Below are 24,591 nucleotides of genomic sequence, written 5' to 3' on the forward strand. Positions count from 1 at the left end.
AGACCAACACATAACCACTTGATTAAGAAGTTTAATGAGATAATTAGATAAAGCAACTACTAAACCACCCCATCACATTTATTATCTGTTTTATTCATCACCTTCTGTCCTCACATTGTCCATGTAAATTATCAACAAACAAAATAATTTAAAAAAAGATTAAGAAAAAAAATCATAAAAGATGTGAGTGCAAGAGGGAGTGAGGACTCGGATGAGTAAGGCAAAATTAGCATCAAATCCGGTATCAGAAAAACCGCCAGCAGCAGTTAAGCTGGGCAGTCGTAACACCTGGATCTGCCGCTACATGGTTTCTTCATTGTACCTCCGCTTCCTACACGGCGGACATAGACACTGATTCAAATGTGCTTGTTTTGAATTGGTGTCTATGACCGCGAATATTACAGCACTCTAGCAATAAAATTAAGGAGAAACTCTTGCATACTCCTAAATACACATTTTTTGTTGTTTTCAAAACATAAAAAGTTTTCGTAAGTGTTAAAGATGAAAACGAAAATAAAGATTTTTGAGAATAGAAACCAAGAACTTAAATAAGGAAGCACATTAAAAAGTAAAAGTAAACAGACTCTAAGAATTTTAGATTGATATCCAAATCTGAGAAGCAGTTCACATGGCATCATCATGAAATATACAAGCACACGAATGTCCTGCAAAGAGTTTGTGGGTCAGCGAGACTTAATACACATGAGCAGGGCTCTAATTTAGCCGCGCCATAATCACAAGACAAATTTCCCATTGTTTTCTCTAAACTCCTTTTTTACCACCATCACAATGCAGCTTAGCCGGACTTAAAGAGCAAAACTGCTTTCTGGTCTAAGTAGAAGTAAAGGAAGTGGTTTGTTTCATGAGTCACATATGAACCTGTCACAAGGAGAAGAAAAAATGGTGCATGAGTAATGAACTTACACTAGAAACCAATAACGTCTGAAAAAACGAACAAGCAATTTTATATACATTTGAATTAATTATCTTAAATTCATCTGGAAAAAAAAAGTGTTTCTATAAGCATATTATTATTTCGCCCCATTTGGTAACTATTTCGCCATAAATATCATGACTTTTGAGAAAGTAGCGACAAAGAAAATATGTCACCACCATATCACTACTATTTCCTACCTCAATAAAAAACATTTAAAAAAAAAAGGTTGTTCTTCTATTGCAACATCAAGTACAGAAGAAAAAACACGCTTAATAAAAAAAAAACAGATCATCATTAACTCCTGGAGTTTCATTTCATTTTCACTCCCCCATGATGTTTACCATAGTTTTGCAACCACTTACTTTCTAAACCCTGAAACTAGATCTTAAACCAAGCTTTGGCATTGCAAATCCTTTTAATTTTTCCTTGCAAAAGCCAATTCCCGGTGCTTTTTAAGGCCTATCTAGGATGTTCAAAAGTAATAAGCAACCAAATCAATACAAGCTAAAGCTAATGAGATTCCTTCATTTTCATGCGTAAAGTATGTTGAGTCAAGATTCATGAACAAATACATATGACTGTCATTTCGTCTTTGCAGGCTTCAAAATACTGAGTGTCCTTAAGCCTGTTCACATGAAAAACTGTGTTCCACTATACTAGAATGAGTAAAAGAAACAAACAAACACAATTTTCTATTCCAACCTTGTATTTCAGCCATCCAGACATCAGTATACTATCTGGTTAAAGAGAAACAGGCAGACCGCGTCTCAAGATAAATTAATCCTAAGGAATATGAGAATATCTACGACATTGACACTGCAAGTTGTATGTATGCCAACTTAAATGAGGTAATATTAACACCAAAGAAATATCTGGAGAAACTCATGATTTAATGAGGGAATATGCTGATAAACACCAAAGGAAGGATACTTTCGAGGTGGAATATTAACCCCAACAATTGAAATCCTGGACTCAGAAACCCATAGAATCCCAGTCAGATGACCTTATCAAATCAGCAAGAAGATTGGAAAAGTTGCTTAGAAGCTGCACCTAACTAGTATTAGCAGAACTCAATAGTCAATATCAGCCTAGGCAATTCCGAAATCATTCTAATCACCGCATGAACTAAAGCTAAGCATGCAGCAGCATGAATTGTGATTTAGGCTTGATAAAAGTTGTAACAATGAACAGAACTGTTTGCTGAACTCAAAAGTCAGGAAATCTTATGCATAATCTAAACCACTTATTCTCAGATATAATGAAACTATGCAATGCGTCAATTAAATTCAGTTCTTAACCATAAAGATGATTTTAACTGATACAAGAGGAGAAATGCTGGCACATATTGAGGCAGCTTATATGCAACTGTGTGTACACTACTTTAATAAAAGAGTAAGGGATTCAGAATCGAATTCCTCTCTTATAAACCAAGAGCACTCATATCTAAGTATATTATAATTCATCTAAAAGATCAGTACTCAAGCTTGTCCAGCTGTGCAATCTTTGAGAACTTTGAATACTAAAGTATTCAAATATTTGTCTGTCAGAATCCATTTGCAAGGTATGGTACTTGAGTCCAACATCAGAAGTATGGTGCTCTCTCAAAGTTCTTATCAGTCTCAAAGTTCTTACAAGTTTAATTAACTTCTATTATACTATGTGCAGTAAAAGAATGTGCGCAAGCAAAGCCAGGCTACTTTGCCAAGTTTAAGACTCAAGGAAAATAAGAGGTATAGCTCCATAAGTCCACTAATCGAAACAGATAGGAGAATCCATCGTATATACAATTGAAAATTTAACCAGCCAGATTATCAAATTGAGCAGCTAATCATTCTAATACAAACATAAAATTTATAGGAGAGAAATGAAAAACACACCATTTTTTGTAATTATTAGTGAAAATATATCAACTAAAAATGGAAACAATTGAATCAAACCACATCTAAAAGTAAATACCTATACATACCACACCATCTTTTCAAATGGACCATTGACAATTTGATATATATCCACACAAAAATCAAAGAAAGACAACTATTGTGGGGACAAGGAAATAAGAAAAAGACCCCCTACATGTATCATAGAATCACAGAACCACGGCTGGCTGGACCTTTGATTTGCAACATAACCATCTTCTCTAATTCAATCCCCATCTCCAACTAAATAAAGCTTTAAGAGTATGGCCATTAACTCATTAATAATCTACACAATAATTTGCATATCCACTTCCCTTGTGAATACATTTCATTTATTAAGCAGATTCCATCTAACATAATAAGCTTTCCATTTATGAAATTCACGTAAGAGTTTCCGAGGTATTGGTATGAATTTCGGGGGATCTAAAATCACAGAACTCCAGCATTGAATAACTACTTATGCAGCATTTGTCCCAGTATATAAATATAGAGGTTCAAAGAAGTTGATATTGCATACTACCATTTTCTCCTTCAGACTGACAAAGATGAAAAAATATCATCTTCACTGCGGTATACCGAATACAATCAAAGAATTGGGCTTGCAAAACAGTATACTGCTGAAATGCCTGTCACCACATTACATAAGTTCTGGCGGCTCATCAACACCTATTAAACTAGGAGGGATCACTCGTATTCAAACTGCACCTAACTTGGAACCATTTTTCCCAAGTAGGACCACAAGGTACTCTCACACTTATAAGTTTGGCAATTTGAACTGCTCATAACTCCTCAATGACTACTAGGGAACAAGGGTTATACAGTCTTCTAGCAAGAGTTGTCTCTCTATGATTTGAACTCACATCTTCCTCCTAGGTGGTCCAGGTTAATTGCCACTTGCCCCCTTAACCAACTCTTGAGAAGTTTATCACATATGTAAGATAACCTGGTCAAAATGTACACATGACAAGCTAATGTGCAACTACTACATGAAGAAAGGATCTTCTCCTACTATCCAACTCAGGCATTTTCCTCCTGGAGGAGAGAAAAATACTGAAACCAAAATGCACCCCAAACAAAAACTACGTTTCCAACATATAACTAGTACGTTGCTACCATTAACTAAAGCAGAAGCATTAGCAGCACTAATTGTAAGCAGCAGCAGTTCAATTTACAATAAACCTAAGCTTGGATCTAAACATTTCCTCTAGAAGAGAAAGTAGCAAAAACAAGGGTGCACAACAACAAATCTAAGCAAAACCCCAACTTGTGAACAAAAGCCATACCGAAATTGCGACCAACTATGCAATGCCAAGTGGGTCCATGCCTCTTATCGAACTCCTTCTTTATCTGCTCTGCAACATCTTTCTCCACATTGTACTTCTCAAACGCCTGAAGAAGAAGAAGAAGATCCATCATCATCATCCATTCACAAAAAGTTCAAGACTTTACCACACAGCATGATAAAAATAACAAAACCCAGAAACAGAATCCAAAACAACACCCACAAAAAAACAAAAACCCCAAATAAAAAATTTGGAGAGAAAAAAAAGAGGAACTAACGTTGACGGCGATATCAACAGCCTCCTTTTGCATGTCGGGCAACATATCTGCACTCTTGATGATGACCTTTTTGGGTGGCGGCGCCGCCGCCGGAAGCGCTGTGGGCGAGGGCTTCCGGTCGTCGGGGATAGGTCTCTGCATAAGAGCTCCAGTAATGTTCTTCTTTGCGTCTTCACTGCTCATTTTTTTTCTTTTTTTTTTTTTCCAATAAAACAACAAAAATTCTTCCCGTTCTCTCTTAAGGCTTTGGATTGGGAATGTTTTGTTGTGATAGATTTTAGGTGGGAAGTGAGGGAAGATTGAAAGCGATAAGCCCGCTGCCCGCGTGTGTTGTGTTGTGTAGAGAAGAGAAAGAGAAAGAGAAGCTTCAAGAGAGAGAGAGAGAAAGAGTTTAAACTTTAAACTAAACTAATAAGCAAAAGGGAAAAAGGAAAAGGTGAGAAATGGAGAAAGAATAATAAAAAGGGAGAATTGGAAGACCATATATGTTGAGGAATTATGCCAAACCTGGGTACAGCTCTATGCTACTTGCCACAACCCATAATGCACTCGAATATAATCCAATGTAATTTTAAAATAAATAGACAAAATTATACATGAATGAGTTTGCGGTGAACAAAAATAGACACTAAAGCTCATAAATAAAAAAATATAATAAAAAATTAATTTTGATGGATAAAAATATATTCTAAAACTTACAAATATGCTAATAACATGATGTTTTTATCCATCAAAAACGATTTTTCGAATATATTTTGATATTTATTATTTTTTATATGTACTTTTGTTTATTCTAAATTTTTTTATGTATATTTTTGTCTATTTACTCTTAATTTTATATATATATATATGATAAATTTGATTATTTTAATGATTAATTTAGCGACTAATTTTGAATTAACTACTAAGGGTCAGTTTAGATTGACTTTTAAAAAATGTATTTATTTTTTTATCTTTTAAAAAAATTATTTTTTTAACAGACAAAAATTATTTCACATTTAAATAAGCTTTTTTTAAAAAAAAATTAAGTATTAAAAACGTTTTTTATTTTTTTAAAGCAAAATATTGTTAATTAAAAAAACAAATAATTTACTTTTTTTAATAAAGGTATTTTTTTAAAAGACATATTCAAATAGGTTTTAAAATGAATAAAAGAACTTTATTGAAAAAATTACTTTTTCCACTAAAAAAATAATTCAAACTAGCATTAAATCAATATCCAAAAGATTCACACTAACAAAAAAAAATTCTAAAAAATATTAATAATAAAGTAGTCCTTAAAAAATTTTAAACATTGACAAAAATGACTAGATATCAATTGCTCCCGTTTTCATTAACAAAGAATACTGAACTGATAATTAAAGAAATGACGTGGCACTAACAATTTTCACTCTCCTCTTTGTCTCTCTTTTTATCTTTTCTTTCCCTCTCATCAATTCTCAATTGCCTATTCCATTCTCCGTTAAAATCTTTTAAGAATTATTTTTTCGTTAATATATTTTTTAGAATCTTTTTTGTTAGCACCTAAATCTTTCAAGTACTAATTTAATAGCTAACTCAATTGAGTTTTTAATGTCCCTAATGGATATTTTTATGTAAATCGAAGCAACCATACTCGATTTAGCATCGTTGGTAGTAAATCGAAGCAAACATAATTGATTTAGTAGGGAGACATGCAAATCGAATCACCCTCATTCGATTTATGCATGCATGGTTAAGGTTTCTAGTAAATCGAACGAGTTCAATTCGATTTATCATGCACGTAATGTAATGAATGAATCGACACAGGGCAAGTCGATTTACTATGTATTCAGCAATATATATCAATGAATGTAAGTTAATTCAATTTATTATGGTGCAAATATATATAAATAGCTGTTGAATGTGAATTTCTCATTATAGTGACATGCAATGGCTAGTGATGAGAGTTTTTTAATTTTGGTGCACTATTGAGAATCGATTAAGAAAAAAATGCGTTCCGAAATTAAGTTTACTGATAAAGATTCACTTAATGTTTTCCTAAAACCCAAAAACTCTCAATAGATCCATGACTGGAGGAGCTACAGTGGTCCTGCCAACTTAACCACGTGCTTGTTGGCCATACGGCATAGGCCCCTATATAACTACAACAGAGCGGCAGATTCCTAGCTATATCTACCCATGTCCTCTAACCTCGCTACGTATGGTAGCCACCTGATATGCATGCGGATACCAGACTTGTCACTAAAAAGCTATGTCGATAATAGCATCATGATGTACACTCTCGTGTATCTTCTCACTGTCTCCTCATCTGCACCATCGGAAAGGTCACTGAATGTCTCCTGCATCCAAGTGTACTTCACAGTGAATTTGTCGATGCAGTCCTATGGCAGCAACACATCCAACAACTCTTCGAACCAAGCCCATGCTGGACGGCCACCATTGATGTAATGCTCGAAGTTCGTCAGACATCCGCTGACGTACTGTCCGTCAGACATCCGCTGACATACTGTCCGTCGATTGGGAGCCCTAGCTGGTAGGCTATATCCTATAGCGTAATCGTACATTCACCGAATGGCAGATGAAATGTACGAGTCTTCGGACACCATCTTTCTACAAATGCACTGACTAATGGCTCATCCGACCTAAACCAGTGGTCATTGAGTCTCGCAAAATGGGCCAAGCCAGCCATCTGTAGGTACGGCATGATCATATCGTCTAACGGCATACCATGCTGCCTCCTCATGCTCGTGATACAGCGATAGGGCTGCATGACATTGAAAAAATTCTCTTAAAATCATAACACTTTACAAAACAACAATCACCTAAAACGGATAATTTTAATCGAAAAATACTTTAACCAGAATTCCATTAAACTCTAACAGAACATAGTTAACCTACTATTTACGGCATAAAGCTAAACCCTTTAGTATATACCTATAATTGTAGTGCATTGTTAATCTAACAATTGATAATTCAATTTTTTAAATAAATAAAATTATTCTAGACTCTTCACTAATCTTCTGCTGTCTACATAATCCAAAACTTGACATTCAAATTAACTTAAATTTAGTTAAAATAAATTAAACTACACAAAATTTCTAACCTCGTTAAACTTATAATAATAAAAAATCACGAACTCTAACCAAACCTATTAATTTTACTCGTTAATATACTTAGTTACCCCTCATCCAACATGCTTTTGTAATTTGAATACTCTAACACACTACTATCTTTATATCAATACTCAAACCACTATTCGAGATTTAAAGATTTTAACAATTATAATATTCAAATTCTAAATAGTTTAATATCACTAAGAAGCTTTTAACACACTACTACCCCTAAATCAACAATCTAACTACTACTTGAAGTTTAGACATTCTAATCATTCTAATAATCAAGTTCTAAGGTTTAATATCACTAACAATTATTTGTTTCATACAGAAAATAAAAAACTTTAAATTTTATTTATTAACCTCTTCATGCACGCTACCAGCAATATGTGCGACTCCATCCAACCGATATATTCGATTCGGGTCGTCTTCCATTTCAATAGCCTGCATTACTTTCTCTTAATTTTCGAATTTGGTGGAGTATGGTTTGGTTAAATGTACTTCGAATGAAGTGAATTCGAATTATATATATAGCGAGTATGCATGTAATTCGAATGAGGCTATTTCGATTTCCATTGAAATACCAAGCTATATAAATCGAATCAAGGCTTTTCGATTTACTAGGGTGTAATTCAAATTCAGCCAATTCGAATTATTATGAGCACAAACCTCGGACTAATTCGAACTACCCTAATTCGATTTACTATGGGTGACATGAAACTATGTGCATTGCTTAGTAAACCTATTAGTTCTGATTCGATTTAGTGGGAGTATGGCTAAATCGACATGACTCAATTCGCACTACAAAAAAAGACTATATTAAAGGAGTTTGCTAACGAAAGTTTTAAAAAATCCTACAAATTTAATTTTAAAAACAGAAAATTATCTTATTTTTTTTTAAGAGTTTTATTAACAGCAGTTTTATTTCAAATAGTAGAATTTTTAAAACTCCCTCAAATTAAAAGCCTTTCTCCCAAACAATTTGGCAAGGGCAAAAACCTTTCTTCCCACGAAACTCATTTTCCCTGCTCACACCCTTTTTTGCTCCCACTATTTTCTGCTCCCACTCAAGTCATATTCTAAATGCTTCTTCATTCTTTGTTATTCGCATTTCTTTATTGATTGCTGTTGCTGTCTAGGGTTGTGTCGCGCCATTATAACTCACATTCGTATTTCTGCTGTTGTTCGTGTTTCGATTATTGCAGATGTTCGTGTTTATGTTGTTCCTACTGTTCGGGTTCCATTGCTGATGCTATTCAAGTTCATAGTTGCAGGTGTTCTTCTATGCAGAGATATGTATATGATAGCATATAGAGATTGGAGCTATTAGTGTTTATGAACTAATTATCCATTTTCTGATTATTGTTTTATATCACAATATTATGAATTGTTGTCTCTAAATTTAAGTTTAATTTTGTGTTTCTGTCGTTTGTAATTCAATTTTTATGGATTACTGATATTTCAATTTTTGTGTCTACTTTTTGCATGTAATGTGCACATGTTATGAAAGGGGAGGGAAGAAGACACTTATGTTTATTTGATATGATTAGGGATTTTATCGCTACATTCTTTTTTATTCTTCTTCCCATCAGTTCTAATCACGTTACTACATTTGTTTGGTTGTTTGCATGCACTTGCTATCCTCAACAACAAGAAAGGGCTCACCCCTCTCAAAGTCCTTGCTACTAGGCCATTGGCCTTCCGAAATGGAATCAAATTTTATGGCAGAAGTTAATCCTCTACCATTGTATTTATGTGGTTGTATATTTGAAAGCAAAAAATTGAATTTAATTTACTCTGGATATTTGAAGCATTACGAAAGCTACTTTTATTATCATATGTTATGCTTTATTAATGTTCTATTTCTTTAATTTTTTTGTGCAATATGGAATACTAAATGATTACCTATAGAATTGCAAATATTTGAATATTCACATTCAACTCTTAATAAACACACTCTATTAATAATTTTCTTATTCCTTTCGTAACATTTTTTTATTTTTTATTTTTGTTTACAGTATATATTTATTTATTTACTCTTTCTATCTCAAATAAAGTTCAAATTAAATAAAATTTATTTTATTGAAATGATTGATTTCATCTACTAATTCTTTTGTTGCTGAAGGAAGAAAACACTTACCTTTATTTAAAGAGGTTTGTTGCGATGATTATGAAAATAATTCCTCGTTCTGAATGCTATTGCCATGGCATGAGAGACGCGTTTACACCCATAGAATATGAGCACCAGTATGTTTATGATATCAATTCTGTGACGCATTGCATTTTTTTTAATGGAGTTGAAGTCTTTTTATTTGCTAAGCATTACTTTTGATGTAGTAATTGCTTTGTGTAGACAACTCCTGAAATTGATCACACATCTTTGTTGATTGCTGCTGCTGATCGCGATTGTGCCGCTGCTGCTGTTTGTGTTCTTGTTGTTGCTACTATTTGCGTATGTGTTGTTGCTGCTGTTTGCGTACGTGTTGCTGCTGCATATTTGAGTTCTATTATTGTCACTACAAGAAACATCGTTAAAATCGACGGCCAAATCAACGGCTAAGCCATCGATAATATTAAAAATCGACGGCAAAATAGACGGCGGAGATGGTCGCTATTAAGCTTGTCGTTTTTTCAAAATTCTAATAAAATTGACGGCTCGCGTAGCCGTCGATAATAATTTAATAAAATCGACAGCATGTTCGTCTATAATATGAGTTTGGAAATTTTGTCTACTTACTAAAATCGACAACATCGCCGTCAATATTATTATTTAAAATTGACACCATTTGTGTCGATATTTGATTCAATAAAATCGACAATCTTGCCGTCGATATTATTATATAAAATCGACGGCGTTTTCTGTCAATATTTGATTCAATAAAATCGACACAATGGCCGTCGATTTAATTATTTAGATACCGACAAATTATTTGTCTATATTTTTTCTATTTTAAATTGAAAAAGCGACAACACAGTCGTCGATTTTAATAGCCATTTTTTAATTATTTTTTATTTGATTTAAATATTAGAAAATGAATTTACAAACTTATCAAAATAATAAATAATCTTCTAACATAAAGACTTAAGACAAGATAAATAACTAAACTTAGACTTATATTTGTTTAAATTTCAATCCACCAATAATACAAAATATACAAATTAAAGTAAATAACCTACTCATACTCATCTAAATAATTATGCCAAAAATGAATATAGAATCATCTTGATTTAATTATGTCAAAATGGATTGAATTATGCCAGAAATGATAAACATGAGCTTTTTCAAAAGTAAATTCTCCAAGACGCACCAGCCAAGAAGAAACACCAGGCACGTCTGTTCCGCCACTTCCAAACGCAATTTCAATTCTCACCTCAGGTTTTGATGAAAATGAATAAAGAAGGGCTTTTCCATCTAGAATTGGTGTAATGAGGAGCTGCATAAAAATGTGAATGATTAGATTAGTAAAGAAAAATGATTTAACTAATAATTAGTGGCTAGAAACACAAGGCATAAGCGCTTAGAAATGAATTTTCTTCAAATCCGGCAAAGTATTTTATAGTTCTCATAGTAATAAGTGTTATTACTTGCTTCAAAAATCAAACTTGATTATTTGTTTTCATATATGTTGTTTCATTTTATATAGCTTAGTGCCTTAGAATCTTAAAGAAATATAGATCCTATTTGACATATATCACCCTTGATATGAAGACTGTTAATCATAATTCGGGTAGTTCCCATCAATGGCTTGGCAAGCTTGGCAAGCATAAAAATACTCATGTCACTAGTGTCCCAATTAAAACCCATGTTAAAGATCCGCTGTCAAATACCAACATAATACTTTACAAAATTGTTTAAACTCAATTGCATTAAACTAGTTGATATTATGATCGAGTGCCACAAATGTAAAACTACCAAGAAAACCTGAACTTTATCTTAATGGTTTTCCAGTTTAGATCATAACGATGTGCCTAATATGTATTCATCATAACACAATTAAAATATTTTTTGCAAATAACTAATCCCATGCTCCTATACATGGTGAATTTGTTGATACGGACGATATAAGAGAATGAAGAATGCCTTTGGGCACACCCTTCTACCTCCCACCCTTATTACTTCTAAAGATTTTAATATATCTCAATTGTTTTGGTAGGAAAAACACAAATTTTAAGCCTATAAAATCTAATGCAAGAAACTAAATAAAATAAAATCCCAGCAGGAAAGCTTCATGAATCAGATCCTGATATGCACTATATTGGGAGGCAATGGCTTGAGAACAAATTCTTGCAGTTTGAACCAAACTACCATGATTGTATAGTTAGTCATGTTCTCCAAGTGATCAATGCACAACAGCAAACAGTTTACAGCAGAGTCAACTACACATTTTCCAACCAAAGCAAAAGAGAACGAGATTGGAAAAGAAGCTAGCAGAAAAAATTACAATTGAGGTGATTTACGTACCTCCTTGCCATGTTTAGCAATGCATCCATTATGGCCCAAAGTTACCATAGCCCTTTTGCAATACTTAGCTGGAAATTCTACAGCAGCAACTGGATCGGCATTATGCTCATCCCTAAAAATGGATGTAATCTATCAAAAGAGTGGAAAAAGACTGGAGAATACATATGAGAGGATGACAAAACAAAATGTGAAAGCGAAGAAATGAAAATAAACCTCCATGCTTATTATCCACCCAGGGCAATTGGCACCAAAGATACCGCATTTCACTCCCTGAAAATTTGCATCATTACTAAGAAAAATAGAATAACTAAATGATCATTTCTAAGCTCTTCATGAAAGGATAGCAGCAGCATCAAAGAAGTACCATACAAGAGCATTGATCAAAACAAGTGGAAAAAAAGGTTTCCTTTTGTGTTAAATAGGCATAGATGACTTACTTGCCCGTAACCACAACTGCGGATAGAGCTTCCAACTTTCTGTATCACCTCATACATACACTTCTTTGTAAGTTTGCTACTTGTATTTGCCAGCCTATAAATAGTGACACAAAATTCACAACACAATGGCATCAGAAATAACTAGTAAACTTTTTATATAACTCACATGTCCTTTATGCAGAAGCTTAAAGTGTCTCTAATGTCCATAGTAAAAAGCATTGCAAGACACTGAAGTTCTTTATAGATTTCTTCAGCATAAAATGAGGTTACATATAGTTGATCCGCACATTGAATCTAAATAAAAAATTAGAGAACTAACACCGAAAATAGAGAAGAATCCTATAAATCCATGTCATTCATGAAGAAAGAATACAAAATTGCAGGATAACACAGAAAAATGAACAAAAGTAGTGATAACACCTGCAATGCCTTTCTTCCTTCATCAATCTTTGAATTGAAGACCTATATCATTGAGAACAGTAGTGAATCATCTACAAATGCTGAGCAAATTTTTTATTGCTGAAAAAAAATCAATTGAAGAACGAAAGAGAGAGAGTAACTGATTTTGATTGAGCACGGTCAATTGAAGGCAGTAGCAACAACGGCACAAGAGATGAAGCGATTGATTATGATAATTAGGTTTCAATAATATTGATGCGATTGTTATTAATGAACACAAATTCAGAATTTCATTATGAAAATAGTAGATACAACAATTGCAAAAATAAGTATAATAATCAGAGAGGCTGAGAGGAACTTACATGAAGAGGATGGCGCAGCGGCGGACTCGGCGGAGGAGGAGAAGAAGAAGAAGAAGCTCTGCTCTCCGACGGAAGACGGCGGGTTTTCTCAGTCGTCAGAGAAGAAGAAGTTCTCTCTGCCTCTCTCTGTGACGGTGACTCCTTCTCTGGTCTGTACTCTCAAGCGTTGGAAAAGAAGAAGCAGCTTCACTCTGAACTTTGATTCTCTGGAGGTTTGGGGTTAATGTTTGGGAAATTGAAATGAAAGATGCGGGTAATAAACGCGGCATAATTTTTTGTTGATAAAAAAGTTCGTCGATTTTAGTTAAAACAAAAATCAACATGCTAACCATCTATTTTATATAATAAATTTATACCTTCCATCCTATTTTAAAAGAAGATCTCCATCGTTTAAATTTATCGACGGGAAAGTTGTCAATATTATAATTATTAAAATAGACAACTAATCCGTCGATTTTAAAGAAAAACAATTATCAGCTATCATATCTTGTTACTAAAATCAACAACAAGGGCGTCAATATTATTATATAAAACCGACGCCTCTACTGTCGATATTTGATGATATTGGATCCAATAAAATTGACGCAGTTGCCGTCGATTTTATTATTCATATACCGACAAATTCTATGTCCGTATTTGGGTTCGCTTGTCTATTTTAAACTTAAAAAGCGACAACTATTCCATCGATTTTAATAGATATATATTACACTGGTATTTATTTTAATGGAAATACAGAAATATAATAGAAACGTAAAAGATAACAGAGGAATTTCGAGAGTCCTCTTCTCTCCTAGCCTAGGCCTTTCCAAATCCTTTCCTACCTCTCACCTAATCAGCTCCTCCTTTTATTGCCTTCCCTCAAATTAATTATCATAATTAGCATTCAACTCCTACTATTACGCCTCCTTGATTCTCTCATCTGACTAATCCAATCATCAATTATTGTCACTTATGATTACACATTTCTCCTGCCTATTATTCCTCCCTTTTCTTTATTGCTTCTTCTAGAATAATGATAAGGTAGTAAAGGGATTATTTTCTTCCCTTTGCTGCTGAGTCAGCATTCTCTCTCTCTCCAAGGTATATAACAATATAATTTAAAAGTATAACTAGAAGATTCAGAAACTTTTTCAATTATTATAACTAAAAAATTTAAAATTTAAAATACTATTAATATAAACTCTCTTCACATATTGAAGAAACACCTTTATTTTTCTTTAAAAAACAAAATAAATATCAACGTAAAAAGAAAAATTTATACAACTAATCATTCTTATAAAAGTAGTGCAAATAAGAATGTCTTAGGAGTTGTATCTTACATTTTATTATTTTTCATGAGTGTATTTGAAAAAGTTATACTCAATAATCGAACAAACCTTTCAAACTCAATGACCTCAATTTTCTTAAGATCAAATAGATAAAAAATTTACAAAGAAAAAACAGAATAAATGTTCACATATACAAATTCTAAAATCACAATGAAATTATCTCATCAACTCATTACATGTTTAAGCTACAAAGAGAAAATAAATTGCTCCATGTTGTTAAACCGATAACCTTTTTAGTTCTTATCAATGCTTTTAAACGATGAAATATATACTTTCTAGGTTTATTGAATGATATTTTTTTCATGGATCGGATTTTACTTTCTATCTTTTATTTATTTGTTTTGTTCCAACAAAATACACACCTAAAGACATACAAATTAGTTGTCAGAAAAAAAAAAGATTTTAGTCACTACAACCCCAAAAGGACCAAGACACAATACAAATACAACAGAATACCAAGGCACAATACAAGTTAGTTGTGCATACATTATACCAATCATTTGTTAGAAAGAAGTTCACATAAATCAAATTTTTAGGTCACTCGCCTTTGTTTGTTTGGTATATGTCCTAATAAGTTATCCATGCTTACTTATCTAAGTGTTAAAAACTTTCAAAAGAAACTTTAGCTTACATAAGCCACCAGCAATATTACATTTACTTTAATTAAGCTAAGTGTTCCATAATGTAAAGCCTATGCTGATCAGACATAGAAATTAAATCAAAACTTTCATTCAGGCATTTCTCCGAATATGTGGTGTGCAGAGTTCAAAACAGTAAATTTCAGTTCAATCTAAGCAGCATTCAACCTAGTAATTTCAGAAAGATACAACCAACAACAATTTCAATCCAGAAACACAAGTTTTAACAAACTTAAACCTAACCAAAATTTCTAAAAATAGAATTAAAAAGCAATGAAAATAAAGAAAAGAAAGACAGGGAACAGGGGAAGGGAACCTGCATTGATGAAAGGAGGAAGAAGAAAGGAGAGGCGGTGGGGTGGTGGTGATGTCGCGGTGGCACAGAAGGTCGCCGCCGCTGGTGGTTGCTTGTCGGTGCTTGAAAACACGGACAGAGGGTGACTCCACGAACAGGGGTGTCGCACGCAGGAACGAAGAAATGGAGAAATGGGGAAGAAAGAGAAGAAGGAAGAGAGAGAGGGTAGGCGATGGTGGTCGCCGGTGGTGGTGTCGGACGGAGGCGGTGGTGAAGAGGAAGCAAAGTCAACCAAAGGATACCTAGCTTGAATTTGGGGAAGTTTGCATTTCTGAGCTTGAATTTGGGGAAGTTTGCATTTCTGAACTTTGGAAGTGGAGCTAAAGGGAGAACATGTTTTTTTAGTGATAAAAATCGACGGTATATTTGTCGATTTTAATTTAAAAAAAACAACACATACATCGTCTATTTTATAGATTAAATTTACATCGTCTATTTTATTTTAGAAAGCAATCAAGACCGTTTAAATTTATCGACGGCAAAGGTGTCGATATTTTAAATAATAAAATAGACGCCATATTCGTCGATTTTAATATAAAAAGACTAGCGTCTACTATATAGATTAAATTTAGACCGTTCATTCCATTTTAGAAAGTAATCAAGACCGTTCAAATTTATCGACGGCAAAATTGTCGATATTTAAAATAATAAAATCGACGCCATATTCGTCGATTTTATTTTCGACTTCTGGTTCGTCTATAATATGACGATAATAGGGAAATAAATTAATGCATTATAAAAATATCGACGACTAGGATGTCGATTTTAATATTTTTATTTTTAATTTTTTTAGTAATATCGGCGGCAGGTCGTCGAAAATTATCGACGGCAGAAATAGCCGTCGATTTTTGGCGTCGAAAAATACGCTTTTTCTTGTAGTGTGTTGCTATTCACATTCATAGTTGTAGCTGTTCTTCTATGCAAAGGTATGTATATGATAGCATATAGAGATTAGAACTATTAGAGTTTATAAACCAATTATCCTCTTTCTGATTTCTATTTTGCTTCACATTATTATGAGTTTCTGTTTTTAAATTCTATTTTAATTTTGTATTTCTGTAATTTGTAGTTCTATTTTCGTGAGTAACTCATATTTCAATTTATGTGTCTCTATTATTTGTATGTGATGTACATATATTATGAATTTTGCTTTCTAAATTGAACTTGAAATGAAATCAAACAAAACAAATAGCATTCTTTGCTATAATTAAGATTAGAATTTTAATTGAAACATATTTTAGCAGAGGAAAAAAAAACATAAACACTTAAGGATGGAACTTTTTAGAGTGACATAAAAGAATAAAAAATCTATATAACATTATTTTCTTCAGAATTAGGACCATAAAGTGGCACATGGAAATGGAATCTAATTTCTTGTAAAGTTTCATAGAGAATAAACACTCATGGTAAGATTTTATTTGTTCACTCAATTGGTATTGAGGCTGACATACATACTCTTATAATTGAGGTGTGTGTACTATATCCGTGCATGTTTGTGGTAGGTGTTGTATGATGGAAACTGAACTATGAGAGGTTCTGTTTTCTAAAATAAAAGGTTCAGTGATGAAATAATACATGTTTGGTGAGAACTAGTGTTATTGGAATATTTTGAAAAATGAAATGGCATTATATGTTCATAAAATTTCACTTCCCTAGACCAAAATATTTCTTTTTACTCTATATCATACATGATAAAGTTGTTGATCCCTTCTTTGTGTCCTAAGAAAGCACACTTTATTACTCCGTAATCAAATTTCTTTCTATTTGCTTTTAATGGTAGCTGTTAAGCACCTAAATACTTAAAAAAAAATTTTGATAATTTTTTATGTAAAATTTTGTATGGAAAATTATTTTATAGGATGTTGTTTGATATCATATTTATGATTTAAACTACATAAGCTGTTGCATAATGGCATATGCATTTTGGCAGATTAGTATGGAGCATTATGGTTCTTGTGACTGCTAGTATATATTGTTTTCTCTCAATAAATTCATTTTCTTGAAAGGTTTCAACACATGCTATTTAGTGTAAAATACCCTTTGAAATTACAACCATGCATAAAAATTATTTAATTTAAATTTCATGCCATTGTCTGTCCTCATTTTAAAATTCTCTTGTCAAACTATTTCTAAATCACTTGAACTATATTTTTTCTTAAAATTATAGCCTTTGATTTTTGTTGAAGTCAAATTTTACCATGCTGAATCACAAGTTAGCTGAGTCATCACTATTTTTATATATAACAACTTTATGACTAATCAGGTAAGAACACTTGGATAGCAACTAAATATCTTTTCTTTGAAAATTATTTTTGTAGTATCTGAATAGTTGATCTGGCATATTTGTTACTCCTATTTTACTGATACATTCGGTTCTAGCCCAACTTATTCCATTGAATTCTGTTATAAGGTAATTCTATGACTCAATAAAGTAGTTACGTATTCTTTATTCCGAATAAAGTAGTTATATACTTATATTCATTATTCTCTATGTATTTCATATTTGAGATTTTATTTTTTGATTGATGCCTATCATCTCTTCTAAGTTCTAGATTTTTTTTATTTCTAGTTTTTCGTTTATTTAATTAAATGACAATGGCAAAATTTTAAAAATATTTTGAGGGAGCCAACACTTTAACATAAAAAAATATATAAAAAGTTTACATAAATTTTTTTATAAAATATAACTCCTTCTAGAGTTTCTTACCGAGATGATAACAAATGGATAGAACATAAAGATAAATATTTTAAAATATTTTAGAATTGTACTCTTAAAGTGGTGAATGGTTTGAAAATTTTAATAATTAAATGAGAGCTAAATCTTTTATAACTAGAATGATTGATTTAAAAAATTATAATATTTATTAAAAAATTTGATATATTTTTTTTCAAGGAAAATTTTAATTAAAAAACTAACCAAGCATAAAAGAATACAAAATTAATTACGTATAAAAAAATTATTCAATTTATTAAAGATGATATAGAAAAACATAATTCCTTCGAAGTTTGTTTGAAAGATTAAAACTTTAAAAGTTGTATTTTATAAAAATTCTCTATTAGGCTACACCAATAAAACGGCACCAATACTTAAATAATATTTTAATATTTTTGTCTAAAAATATTCAAATAAAATCAATAAAACATAAAATACCATTAAAAACATAATAACTATGTACAGATTTTTGTTTTTATAATAACTTTAATAAAAAAATGTCTTCCTTTTTCACAACTGACGTCATAGGTATATGTTTTTTGTTACTTATGGAGTTTCTAAGAACAAGAGTTACATTTTATTATTTGATATATCAATTGTATAGATAATATTTTTTTCACTTTTATGATGGATATTCTAGATTCTAGAACTATTTTACTAGACTATGTTACGACTTTGTTTACTTTTTGGATGAATAAATTAGTTACAAATGAATAGAACTTCGATTGAAAAGCCTCGAACAGCAAAAATATACAAGGATGGCATAATTGGATTCCTTGATTTTGCTTTCGTGAGAATTGCTATTTCGAATAGAATATGTTACCCAGGTCCACGATGTTCATTTGGAAAATGGCATAATAGAGACACAGTTCAGGATCACTTGCTGTTAAAGCCGTTTCCTAAAAACTATGTTGTTTGAAATTGTCATGGTGAAATACAACCTGCTGAGCCAAATAGTATAGAAGTGAAAGAGACACCACACCAAGAGAATCCGCTAGAAACATTAATGAATGATGTATTCGGCCACCATGGAGATGAAGATATAACAAGAGTGAATGATACAGTTAATCATAATGGAGACGAAGACACCTCGGATAAACATTACATGAACCATCTATTGATAATAGTAGTGAGTTCAATGAATTTGTAAGAGACGAAAATGAAAAGTTGCACGAGGACAGTAAATGCACAAAGTTAGAGTTTATACTCAAATTTTATCACATAAAGGTCTTGTGTAGAGTAAGTGATAAGACCATGACTATGATTTTGAATTTGTTGAGAGATACATTTGATCAAATACAGTTGCCTTCTAATTTTTATAAGGCCAAGCAAGTAATTTACAAACTTGGCTTAGACTACATTAAGATAGATGCTTGCTCCAATGATTGTATGTTATATCTGGATGACAATCCAGATAACTTACAAGATACATGCCAGTATTGCGGTATATCTAGATGGTTCTCTAAGAAAAAAAAGAAACAAGCTGTAAAAATTTTGCTATACTTTTCACTGAAGCCAAGGTTGCAAAGATTATATATGTGTATCAAGACGGCTCAGCACATATAATTGCATAATTTTGAACTTGCAAGAGATGGATTACTGAGACATCCAAAGAATGGTGAAGCATGGAAGAATTTTAATGCGACACACACTTTGTTTGCCAAAGAGCTATGAAACGTTCGCTTAGGTCTTGCAATTAATGGTTTTAATTCCTTCGGAGCCTTGAGTTCTACTAATAGCGTTTGGCCTGTATTTTTGACTCCACACAATCTTCCGTCTTGGATGTGTATGGATCATACTTTTTTCATCTTATCAATGGTTATTCCAGGAAAGAAATCTCTTGGTAATAAGATAGATGTGTACTTGTAGCCCCCTTATAGACGAATTGAAAGATTTGTGGAATGATGGTATGGAGACCTTTGACTCATCATCCGGAAACATATTTAGAATGCATGTAGCTCTTATGTGAACAATAAGTGATTTTTCGGGATTAGGTATACTAGTTGAAACACACACACTGGTATGGCTTGTCCTACTTATAACTTGGATTTTTTTTCCTTGCAATTTCCGTCGTAGTTCTAAATGGTGTTTCATGGGTCATCGACATTTTTTGGGAAGAAACCATACATTTAGATTGAATCGTGTTCATTTTGACGGAAGCATAGAGGAGCGTGGTCCACCTAAGAAGTTATCAAGATTTGACATTCTTGAACAACAAAAGCATGTTGAAACAAGAGATCAGCAAAGAGTAGTCTCATAACAGTGGAAAAAGACCTCAACGAGAAGTGAAGCAGTGAAACAAGCGAAGCATTTTCTTTGATCTTTCATACTGAAAAACCAATTTGTTGCATCATAATCTAGACTTTATGCACATTGAGAAGAACGTGTATGACAATATATTGTATACTTTGCTTAATGATAAAGCAAAATCAAAGGACAATCTCAAGGCATGAAAAGATTTGAAAGAAATGGGCATACGACGTCATCTCTGGCCAAGTGACAATGGATCCTATCATTTATCTTTATTTTCACTAACATGTGATACCAAGAAGCTATTTCTTTCTGTGTTGAATAATGTTGTGCTACCAGATGGTTACTCAAGTAACATTTTGAGATGTATTGATGAGGGACAGGAAAAAATTTTGGCTTAAAAAATCATGATTGCCATATTCTTATGGAGGAATTGTTACGAATAATAATTCGTCATTTGCTGCCAGATCATATTACTGCGGTATTGGTTGATTTCGGCTCATTCTTTAAGATCCTTTATGGGAAAAGCTTGAGTGCTTTTGAACTTGACAAGTTCCAGGAACGTATAGTGGTTGTCCTTTCCCTTTTGAAAATGATATTCCCTCATTCATTTTTCACCGTCATGGTACACTTGACAGTCCATCTAGTAGAGGAAGCAAAGCTTGGAAGTCCAGTGCATTATTGATATATGTATCCAATTCAGAGGTAAAATATTTTATATGATGAATTAAAGATTGTTCGAATTACATCTCTTGTCATATGATTTTCACTTGATTTTGTTATATTATTTTAGGAAGTTAGGCCATCTAAAATCCCATGTACGGAATAGAGCACAAACAAAAATGTCTATAGCCGAAGGATACTTAACTGAGGAATGTCTCACCTTTCGTTCTTGCTATTTTGAGGATATATAGAGACAAGGTTCAATAGACCTAGACGTTTATGTGATGACCCACTTGACAGGAAATTATCAGAATCTTCTCTCTTTTCGACTGTATGTGGATAAAGCAGGGAGTTTCAGTACACTTTTTTTACTTTAAGTGAAAAGTAAAAACTACAAGCCGAGAGATATTTGTTACTAAATTGTCAAACCATCAAGGATTACATGAAGTGAGTAAAGATAAAGGTTATTAGTAGTAATATATTTATAATTTATACTAGTTAGCGACATACTCTAAATCTAATTTAATTCCTCATATAGTGAATTTAGAGAATACATAAAAAGAGGCTCAAAAGAAAGGAGACCGAACCCCACAGATATAGGGAAGAGAGTATTTAAAGATTTTGTTATGTGGTTTGAAAAGCGAGTAAGTTAGTTAGAATTAAAGTTTGCGAAAGGGAAAAGGATTTAAGATATAACTGTTTTAATCCTCATAACTTATCCCAATTTCAGATAATAAACTCGGATACAATATGGCAATTAATTAATCAAATGAAATGATATGAACTTGAAACTTGTTTATTTTAAAACTTAGGGATGTTAAGAGTAACCTCACCAAAGTTTAGAAGCAACGGATTAGAATTGAGATTATTATGGATTTTACAAAAACATTGTTGCTTGCTATTTTTTTTAATCTTTATGTGTGTAGTAGCAGACTTTTAAAATTTTGTATAAAATTCAATTCTAATCTAAATGTAGTAAAACTTAATTCAAATTAATTTATTGACATCAAATTTTTAGCACGAGGCCCCTTATCAAATGCAACGAGATATAGTGCCTATAAAATTAATGGTTGCACATTTTAAACTGTTGATTGTGAAGAAGGATTGAGGACACAAAATAGTGGAGTATATTTAACCTCTAGCACACCATGTGTTACAAGTTGAGTTGATAGAAAATTAAAATAAGGTGATGTACCCTATTACGGGAAGTTGGAGCCTTGGAGGATATAATTGAGCTTAGCTATTATGGACAATTCATTATTGTTCTCTTTAAATGTAAATGGGATGATTCGACTCGACATAGAGGATATAAAAGGGATTAATGAAATTTTTATTGTGTTAACTTTGATAGACCAATCCATACCGGTGAACATGACGATGATAAGCCTTATATTCTAGCATCACAAGCAATAATGGTGTATTATGTAGATGATGTCATTAACAAAGGATGGAATATTATTGTCCATTTAAAATCAAGAGATTTGTAAGAAATGAGTGATGAAATTGATGAAGAGCCTGCAGATGAGGACGTGCCACATCAAGAGCAAGTTCTTGATCAATTTTTTGCCAACAGTGATGAATACATGTAATTGGCAACAAACCACTTAATTGATGATGTAGTTGAAACATAATGAGAAATCTAAGGTTTAAGCTTATTTATATATTTGTTAATTTTAAGGTTATGGTTTACTATTTGACTTGTTGTTCATAAAATATATTTTTGGCCTAACTTTGTGTGAAATATAACTTGTTTTTTGACTTAATTTGTCTAACTTTTTGTTGTTAAATTCATCTACAGCAATGTTGAAATGTAAACGCTTTACTAATCAATTGAGATCAGCTCCTCAATCTAAAAATAATTTTGATCAATCTAATAACGATGTAGTACACAATTCACATATGGATATCTCACTACCTAATTATGATTCAACAATGTCAAGCAATTTGGATAGTACTACAGACCATTCTTTGCCAAATTAAGGATCCCAAGAACATACTAGACGCTTTGGTGGACGTCAATCTTCTGAATATTGGACAGTGGAGACAATAGGCATAGTGCACAATAAATTTTATTTCTCATGCTAAGTGGTTAAATAAGTTCTCTCTAAATAAATACAGATTTTTATATTTCAATCCTTGTATGTTATACTTTTTTTTGTACAATCTCTTGTATGGTAGAAGCTACTTAGGTTTTTCTTTTGCATATGATTGATGCATCTACTAAATAGAAGCTTTGCTTTAGAGTGAATTATTGCATCTGAAGTATGAAAGTAGATGTTGCCTTTGTTGATGATAAATCTTGAATAACTAGGGACTTAAACCTTAATAGTTTCCCTTGTTTTCAAATATGTATTCCTTCAAATTAATGGTTGTTCCGATTAAAGTTGATAGATGAATCACCCAAGTGATTGGTCAAATTTCATGGATATTGGAGTTAATTTATACAGCTTCATCTAGTAGTGTGACTTGATGAGCTGAAGATTAAGCACATGAAATAGCAACAGATAGTAGAGAAAGGTTTATTCTAGTATTCATTTCTGTCACGTGCTTTGTTGGCATCAATATGTCTGCTGATAAACATAGTTTTGTGTCTGATATATAATTGGTATTTTTTTCTCATCATGTATTTTGCATGTCTTGTTAGTTAGGGATGTATACTGTTTGATTATCCATGTGCTAAGCTAAATGCCCTTTTAATGTTTTATTTGTTGAAAGTTGAAAAATAAACGAATGATATTATAATAGGGCTTGAAATGTTGCTACGTAATATTATTGAATTTCAAGGTGTCAAAACTTAAAACAAGAAGAGTTTTGATGACCTTGATATTATCTGTTACTTACGTTATAAAGACCTATTCTACTAGTATATTTATTTTTGCTACATGGTTTATGTTGTTGAAGCTCACTAATTTTGCAAGGCACTAATATATTGGATAGCCATTCCCATTTGCTAATCCAGTTTTTTTCTAATTCAAATTTAGATTAAAATAGTGTAGCGCCGTCTTAGGTTTTAGTTTTTTAAAGTGTTCCATCACAATTGATTTTCATAATTGTTACTATATCTTCAATGGCATTAAGTTAATGTTAAATATTTCTTTAAGACATTTATTTTTTTGAGAATTTTCTGAATCCCAATAAAAAGGAAAAGCTAATCTGTATGGCTTAAGGGTATTATGAAATTTTCTACATGGGTTTAGATAATATGAAGTTTTATATCTGTAGTTGCAAAGATAACGATTTGAATTTTGGATAGGTTATGTTCTATGATAGTTTATTTAAGTAGATACTGTTGAGTTATTGCAGTCAAATTTGGACATTCGCTGACTGTTGTAGGTTCTGTTGCAAAGATTTATCCCTTGCTTTTAATATCTGATGAGTTTATGTTTGTAGTTGACTCCTTTATTTCTTCAAGACTGCTATTTTTGCATTATATAGCGGGATTGGTTTATACAATTTTATTATATTTGATCTTGAAT

The 24,591-nt window shown here is 32.2% G+C and overlaps 1 protein-coding gene, 1 long non-coding RNA gene and 1 other non-coding gene across 4 annotated transcripts; 1 reads left to right on the forward strand and 2 right to left on the reverse strand.

The window, feature by feature from the left end:
* Positions 1-569: 569 nt before the first annotated feature.
* LOC107483582 (uncharacterized) lies at positions 570-4,878 on the reverse strand. Its single transcript, XM_016104198.3, has 3 exons — positions 4,414-4,878; positions 4,137-4,242; positions 570-879 (listed from the first exon to the last, which is right to left on the reverse strand). The coding sequence occupies exons 1-3, from the start codon at positions 4,594-4,596 to the stop codon at positions 797-799; spliced, it is 372 nt and encodes a 123-aa protein (XP_015959684.1). The 5' UTR covers positions 4,597-4,878; the 3' UTR covers positions 570-796.
* A 4,785-nt stretch (positions 4,879-9,663) lies between these two features.
* LOC127746909 (small nucleolar RNA snoR8a) lies at positions 9,664-9,755 on the forward strand. Its single transcript, XR_008008721.1, has one exon. It is a non-coding gene; the product is annotated as a small nucleolar RNA snoR8a (small nucleolar RNA).
* An 875-nt stretch (positions 9,756-10,630) lies between these two features.
* LOC107483583 (uncharacterized) lies at positions 10,631-13,395 on the reverse strand. Of its 2 annotated transcripts, XR_002373654.2 has the most exons (6): positions 13,169-13,395; positions 12,828-12,869; positions 12,408-12,501; positions 12,184-12,240; positions 11,971-12,082; positions 10,631-10,942 (listed from the first exon to the last, which is right to left on the reverse strand). It is a non-coding gene; the product is annotated as an uncharacterized LOC107483583 (long non-coding RNA). The 2 variants fall into 2 exon arrangements; XR_008008528.1 differs by lacking the exon at positions 12,828-12,869.
* Between the last annotated feature and the right edge of the window lie 11,196 nt (positions 13,396-24,591).

This window comes from Arachis duranensis, chromosome 4, assembly GCF_000817695.3.
Source record: "Arachis duranensis cultivar V14167 chromosome 4, aradu.V14167.gnm2.J7QH, whole genome shotgun sequence".
Classification (NCBI taxonomy): Eukaryota; Viridiplantae; Streptophyta; class Magnoliopsida; order Fabales; family Fabaceae; genus Arachis; species Arachis duranensis.